General features: G+C 40.0%; 1 protein-coding gene across 2 annotated transcripts in view; it reads left to right on the top strand.

The window, feature by feature from the left end:
• The window catches only part of PLCH1 (phospholipase C eta 1), a 180,471-nt gene that overhangs the window by 71,666 nt on the left and 100,989 nt on the right, over nucleotides 1–7,816 (top strand). For both annotated transcript variants that reach the window (XM_019532624.1, XM_019532623.1), the window contains exons 2-3: nucleotides 3,318–3,464; nucleotides 4,936–5,179. In XM_019532624.1, coding sequence (XP_019388169.1) covers nucleotides 3,318–3,464; nucleotides 4,936–5,179 — 391 coding nt within the window. The remainder of the gene's footprint in view (nucleotides 1–3,317; nucleotides 3,465–4,935; nucleotides 5,180–7,816) is intronic.

Raw genomic sequence — 7,816 nt, 5'->3', positions numbered from 1 at the left:
CCCTACAATGTTGATAATAGTTCTTTTTCAATGGCAGCAATTAAAAGGCTTAAGAGATGTCTAAGTAGAATATATTTTAGTGTATACCACACAAAAAGGTCAGGTGGTGGTTGATTAAGTTATCTGCTGTTTACTAGGGAATTCCCAAGTAAGTTTTTCAACTATATATTGAGGATATATGCTGGATACAATATTTACCTTGGTAGTGTACTAAGACATTTATACTGCCCTTATTGCCATAGCATGAGAGTATCTGTAGATTTCATAATATCTGTCACAAGGATGCAGACTACTATTCTGATGAAGATTATATATTAAAAAAAAACAAAAGGCTACCAGATATACTTAATAAGCATATTTTCTTATTGTGTATTTTAAAATTAATGAGCCAGATGCAAAGTATAGGGGGTACAAATTAGACTTCCTTATAAATGGGTCTCCATGTTATTCGTAAGTTGCAAAGACGAGTGAAAAAGAACATACCTCATCCTGAACCAGTGGAGCTGACACAAGCCATGCCTGCTTGTTCACAAAGAGAGAACCTTTTGGACAATCCTTGCTATCTATTTGAGCAAAACTTTTGGTGAATGTTTGCTCCGTTTACAGCATTCTTGAGGCCTTCACAGTCAATTTTGATATAACCCTATTCATTGTCAGAAATAGTAACACCACTAGTATCACAAGCACCCTCTTGAGGTGTGAGAGAGATTTGACTTACGTGGCCAGCTCCTGGTGCTCCTTGTTGGATACTATGCCTTTTCATTTAGAGAGACAAAAACAGAGATGAGGGGTGCTGGCATTCTTATGTGCAATCTTGATATCAGCTGTGCAGCTGTGTGTCACAGTGGTGTTAGTGGTTGTTGGTGATTCTTATTACCACAAGTCAAGCATCCTATTATGCTAGACATTGTACAAACATGGAACAGAAATATAGACCCTGCCCTAAAGAATTTACAATCTAAAAATAAAACAAAGGACAATAGGGGCATCCAGAAAGAAGTGGAGGGGGGGTAGAATGAAACAGTTTCCCTGTTTTCCACCTTTGTTATTGCCTCAGTCTTTACTGAACTGAACATCAGCAAGGCAGCCCCCCTGCTGGTCCTTGTTTCAACCAGACACTGCCTCATCTGAGTCAGGTAGAGCAAGAGAAACATACAACTGAGCATCCTCAACACACTAGAGTTCATACTCAACATGTGCTTTAACGGTGCAGATTTAGAGGTGACATTGCTACCTCTATACCACCACTGCTATTAAAGGTGGTAAGTTGAGGGTTTGGCTGGGCAAAAAAAAGAAAGGCAAGACCATTATTGTTCTTTGACTAGCTCTAGTTGGCATGCTGATCAATATGAGGCCATATTTGGTTGGTAGTATTTAGTACTGGGGAAAAAAAAGTGATTCCTTTCGTTGTCCCCCACTGCATCCCGGGAGTGGTAGTTGGAGAACTGAACTCCATATTTTTGGCAGAATTTCTTCAGGATTGAATGTCCATGAGCCTACTTTAATATACACCAAAATGAAATGGTTCCCTGGAATAATTGGAGAACCACAAAGTGTTGTCCAGTCATCTTCCCCCCGGCCCTATATGGGCCCTGTGCTATTGTTTTGTCCTCTTTTTGACTGATATGTGTAAATCCTGAGTTATTGTGATGTGGAAACTAACTGAATGTTGTATTTTGTGCTGTTTTTCCATTTCGAGTAAGGCTTTCTGCTGGTACAACAGAAGCAGCATTTCAGAATATAGTTTGTTCCCATTAATGTTCATTTGTAAAAGTAGGGATAAAAAGAGGTGCATTTGAAATTTAGTGTCTTACAATGAAACAAAAAATACTAATGTTTTGCACGAGACACTTCAAGATGAGCTTTTATAGTAGCTTCATACAACATTTCAATGTGGCATTGTTTCCTACTTCAGTTATGACTTTTTCTGTGTAATTTGTTTTTATGGGCCATATTTGTCAATTCCAGTTGTCAAGTATTTTGCAGCACTTATAACATGACCCATGAGCATTGGTTTGGTGGATAAATTTCTGCAGCTGAGTCAGTTTGAGAAGCAGACAAGGATAATCTATACAGTGCTTGTTGTAATGTGTATGATGTAATCATATATTTAGCTTACTCTGGTTTTACTCTTTGGCATGATGAAATAACTGACTGATAGCTTCAGTGTCCCTATTTTCATAGCAAAAAGTAGCAGGATAAAGAGGGGAGTGCAAAAGAGATTTGGGATCTAATTTTCTTCTCACTGGAAAGATGTGAATTGGTAGAAACTCCAGTAAAGTCACAGTATAAAACAAAGAATCTGTTTTAGCAAAATACGAATGGTTCTGTTTTATAGATCAAATAGCAGGTAGTGCATTTTTTAACGTTTGTATTTAATGAGGCATATATCCTCATAATTTGATAGAGCAGCATAATCAGTTCGAAGAAGTTGGCAGTAATTTCAATATAGTAGGCATTATTTTCTTCTGTAAAATACAACCTCTCTCCCTCTCCCATCAAAACAAAATAGACACATGTGTATAATTATGACATAACAGGAAGAATCCTTCTATAATATGAATCATAGAATCAATGAGTGGGAAGGGACCTAGACAGATCATCTAGTCTGACCCCCTGCCATGGGCAGAAAGGAGCCCTGGGGGCGGGAGGGGTCGTAAGACCCCAGCCAGGTGCCTTATGACCCCTCCCATCCCCGGTGAAATATCATAACTGGTCTTTGGAGATGTGCTATGAATATCTTAAGTGTTGGCATTTATAGATAAGAATTCAACCTTAGTTTTATGTCAGTTAAAATTATCACTGATGCAAGAAAAACCATAAAATATTTTTTGTGCTTCTGTCGTAAATGATTATTTTTGTATAGTAGGATTTTACCTTGCTGGAGGTGGCAGATATTAAAACAATAGGATGTCTTTGGAGGTCATTGTTTCTGGACTTGGAAAGTAGTGTTTTAACACTTGCAGTTATACGGATGGAAGTAAGCTTCCAAGTGTTTAATGACACTAAAAATACATTATTTCACTGAACAGGAATACTCGGCTATCTTTGGACCCAGGTGTCATCTATATATAGCAATGATAGTTTTTAGATTCTATTTTCAGTCAATTCTAATGTTGTATTTGATCTGGTTTTACAAAGTCTTCTGAAAATTGCTCTATTTTTAATTTTTCTCCTTAGAGTCATGTTTTAATCCTGCTAAATAAGACACAAATCAAAGTTGTTTTTTTATAGTGGTGAGAGGTTTAAAAGCTGATAAGTCATTTTTATTAGTGGAACAAAATAGCTTTTAACATTTATTCTAATTTCCTTTCCAGTTGAAAGATGTATGAGTGTAATGCAGTCTGGGACTCAGATGATTAAACTGAAGAGTGGAACAAAAGGACTGGTACGCCTTTTTTACCTGGATGAGCACAGGACCTGCATCAGATGGAGACCATCCAGAAAAAGTGAAAAGGCTAAAAGTAAATTCTCTTAATAATTCTTTTAATTATGGGTACATGTCATAACCGGTATAAGAATTACAGAGAAAACTGAGACAGATTTGTTTTTTACTGTATAGATATTTTTCTGATACTCTAGTGATGTATTCTGGCAAGTTTCTCTGTAAGACGGGCCAGGAGGAGGAGAATGCTGTCTTTTGCAGACCCTCTGTTCATGTGACAAGATTAGAGGTCCCAAGATGTATATTATCTTGCAAGATTCAGTAATTCAGCAACAAGCATAATTCTTCAGAATAAATTTATATCAGGATCCAGCTCCAGAGGCAAAGCAAAGCAATTTCATACATTTATGATAATTTTCAGAAATATGTGAAAGATGTTTTAATTGTATTTAATAAACACAAAAATGCACATAAATTTTAAGAACCTCCCCTTTCTATTCTTCCCTCTATCCCAATATTGAATTGTGACAGGCTTTTAATAAAGCAGTATTACAGAAGTGCCTAACTGAATAAAAGTAATTTAGCTCAGGCTTATTCCAGAAGATGTTTTTATGAAACATCTAAGCAGAAGATGTTTTTGGCAAACATCTAATGAGAAGAGGTTTTTAGCAAACGAAAGAATCCTGGCACTTACTTTTAGAAGGTGGCTCCTGACCCCAGAGTAACCTTACATACACTGAGGTCAGTGGTGGATCTTCAGCTATGGATTATGATCTCACCCGTGATGTGAACCAGAATACAGTGGAACATACAATAAATCATTATGCGTATGCATTGTGGGTATAGACGAATTTCCTGGCTGATGTTCTACACTCCTTAGTCTTTTCAAGAGTGTTTATTTGATTTGTATTATACTGTATTGGCGGGTTTTGACTGTTGAAAAACATTCTGCATGGACACTGCTGGAATGGGTATATTATAAATATGGGTAGTAGTATATGAATATATACTCTAAAAAGACCAGTAATCCATATGAAGTACAAACTTAATTTCTGATAGGGGTGTGCAAAGCAGGCCCTATTCAATTTAGATTCGTATTTGGCCCAAATCAGGGACAGTGATTCAATTAGTTGAGTCAGATCTCTGTCCCTGATTCCATTTGGCTGAATCCAAATCTGAAGACACAGCTTTAAATGTTTTTTCTACATACTTTGAGGTACGAGGCATGACTCACAAATGCTGTGATGCTGGGGTGGATGGAGCGTCCCACAGGAGTGCGGTGAGGTCCCTCCACATGCTCGGCAGTGAACCCGGAAGTGGCCCACTGGGTGTGCATTGTATGCACACATTCTGAACCTGTGCAAAGCCAAGGCTAATATTTGATCTGCCTTTCCAGTGCAGTTCCAGTGTGATAGCCTGTAAATTTGCCTTTATTTAAAAAAAAAAAAACAAACCAAAAAACTGTGAGTAGCAGAGAATAATCTGAAATACAAAACAAACTGAATGAACATCCAGCCCATCTAATTTTTCCATTCCCCTTTCCTTTGCAGTTATAATTGACTCAATTTATAAAGTCACAGAAGGCCGACAGTCAGAAATATTCCATCGCCATGCAGAAGGGAACTTTGACCCAAGTTGCTGCTTTACCATTTACCATGGAAACCACATGGAGTCACTAGATCTGATCACTTCTAATCCAGAGGAGGCTCGCACCTGGATCACAGGACTAAAATATTTGATGGCTGGAATAAGTGATGAGGACTCTCTTGCTAAAAGACAAAGAACTCACGATCAATATCCTTTCTAGAACTTTATCTCCAGTTTCCAGTTTGGTATTTCTACTTTGTTTTTTCTCGTGTTGGTATTAGTAGTCCATTCCGCCTCCCACAGGAAACAATTGAAATATTTGCTTTTGATTGTGATAGGAGAGGAATTGGTTCATGGGTTCAAAGAATTGTCTTTACAAATTCAAAATAATTTCTGATCTTCCCAATGAGTGAAAGTTTTCCAATCCTCTTATTTCATTTTCTAAAATAGTGTCATAGTTGGTAGGGTTGGAAGGGACCTAAGTAGATCATCTAGTCCGACCCCTTACCATGGGCAGGAAAGGATGCTTGGATCAAATGACCCCAGCTAGGTGGCTGTCTAGCCTCCTTTTGAAGACCCCAGGGTAGGGGCAAGCACCACTTCCCTTAGAAGTTGGTTCCAGCTCCTAGCCGCCCTGACAGTGAAGTAGTGCCTCCTGATATCTAGCCTGAATCTACTCTCAGTCAATGTATGGTCATTGTTCCTTGTTACCCCTCAGTAGTGCTCAGGGGAACAGGGGGAACTTGCTCCCATTGCTTGCTGGTCCCCCTTGGCAAGCTTATAGGCAGCCACCAGATCCCCTCTCAGCCATCTCTTGTGGAGACCGAACAGGTTAAAGTCCTGTAGCCTCTCCTCGTACGGCCTGCCCTGCTGCCTCCTAATCATGTGAATGGCCCTCCTCTGGACCCTCTTGATGCTGTCCACATCCCCCCTGAAGTGCGGCGCCCAGAACTGGACACAGTACTCCATCTGCAGCCTGACCAGTGTCGCATAGAGGGGGAGGATCACCTCTTTGGACCTGCTTGTGATGCATCTATAGATGCATGACAAAGTGCGGTTAGCCTTCCTGACTGTGTCCCCACATTGGCGACCCATGTTTATCTTGGAATCAATAGTGACTCCAAGATCCTTCTCTGCCTCTGTGGTGACAAGAAGGGAGTTCCCCAGCCTGTAGGTATGCTGCTGGTTCTTCCTTCCCAGGTGCAACACCTTGCATTTGTCCATATTGAAAACCATCCTATTCTCATGGCCCATCTCTGTAACCTGTCAAGATCTAGTTGTAGCTTGTCCCTCTCTTCTAACGTGTCCACTTCTCCCCACATCTTAGTGTCATCTGCAAACTTGAACAAGGTGCTTTTCACCCCCTTGTCCAAGTTGCTGGTGAAGATGTTGAACAGTGCAGGCCCAAGGACTGAGCCCTGGGGAACCCCACTGCCTACATCCCTCCAGGTCAAAAAAGACCCATCTACCACCACTCTCTGGGTGCAGCCCTCCAGCCAATTTGCGACCCATCTGACTGTGTAGGCATCGACACCACCAAAGACACCTAATTTTTTAATCAGGATCGGGTGAGAGACAGTGTCAAAGGCCTTCCTAAAGTCCAGGAAGACTATGTCCACCGCGACACCTGCGTCCAAGGCTTTTGTGACCTGGTCAATGAAGGCCACCAGGTTGGTCTAACAGGACCTCCCTGTAATGAACCCATGTTGGTTGCCTCTAAGCATAAATTTCCCTGCTGGCCCCTAGCAGATGTTCTCCTGGATTATTTTCTCAAAGAGCTTCCCCAGGACCAAGGTAAGACTAACGGGCCTATAGTTTCCTGGGTCCTCCTTCCTCCCTTTTTTTAAAATGAGGACCATGTTGGCCCTCTTCCAGTCCTCCGGTACCTCACCAGAGCACCACGAGTGCTCGTAAAGCTGTGCCAGGGGTCCTGCAATTACCTCTGCCAATTCCCTAAGCACTCTGGGTTGGAGATCGTCTTTTGAAATCAATTGTTTGAAATTACAGCTGCAAAAACATTCTTATTTACAAAATTAGGGATTGGTTCTCTCTCTTGAGGGATGCTCGGCCTTCATTAAGGAGATTTGGCACCTCTCACTGGATGCTTAGCATTTAACAGGAGTAAAGAGAGCTTAATTTTGGAGAACAAATCAGAAGTTCAGTTTTGACTCAAGTTAAGAACCAAGGCCTTCAGGATGAGATTCTGTAGAGACAGGTTAGCAAGTAGAATTGGATGGAGGATATAGGTTGAGAATAAAACGGTGGATTGGTGATAATTAAGCAGCTACACTGAAATAATAACTATAAAAGGTGAATAATTACTTATTTAAGGGTATAATTTACCCGTTGGACTTATTACTTTCTATTTGGAAGTTCATGGAGCTTATTTGGAGATATAGTTAATTATTTTGCTGAAATGGGGTTTTTTCCTATTGAAAATAAGCTGTTTCATAAAATATAGCTGATTATAGTCCTGCAATCAAATGAAATAATTTGGAATTTAAAAAAAAAATTAGAAACTTTCAGAAAATTTACCTTCTCTCCATTTTTTTTGGTTTTTTTCTTTCTTTTTACATTACACTAAGTGTTGAAAAGTATTTGAAAGATAAAAGCTGATAGAAAGTAACACACTCCCTTTTAAAAGTGACATCTTTCTCATCTTATAACTTTCTCTCAAAGTTTTGGGCTCCACAATTCAAAAAGGATGTGGAGAAGCTTGAGAGAGTCCAGAGAAGAGCCACGCGCAAGATCAGAGGTCAGGAAAACAGACCTTATGACAAGAGGCTGAGAGCTATGGGACTCTTAAGCCTGGAAAAGCGCAGGCTCAGGGGTGATCTGATGGCC

The sequence above is a fragment of the Crocodylus porosus genome, unplaced genomic scaffold (assembly GCF_001723895.1).
Source record: "Crocodylus porosus isolate Cpor-Errol unplaced genomic scaffold, CroPor_comp1, whole genome shotgun sequence".
Taxonomy (NCBI): domain Eukaryota; kingdom Metazoa; phylum Chordata; order Crocodylia; family Crocodylidae; genus Crocodylus; species Crocodylus porosus.
This window is presented reverse-complemented; position numbering and strand designations above follow the sequence as displayed.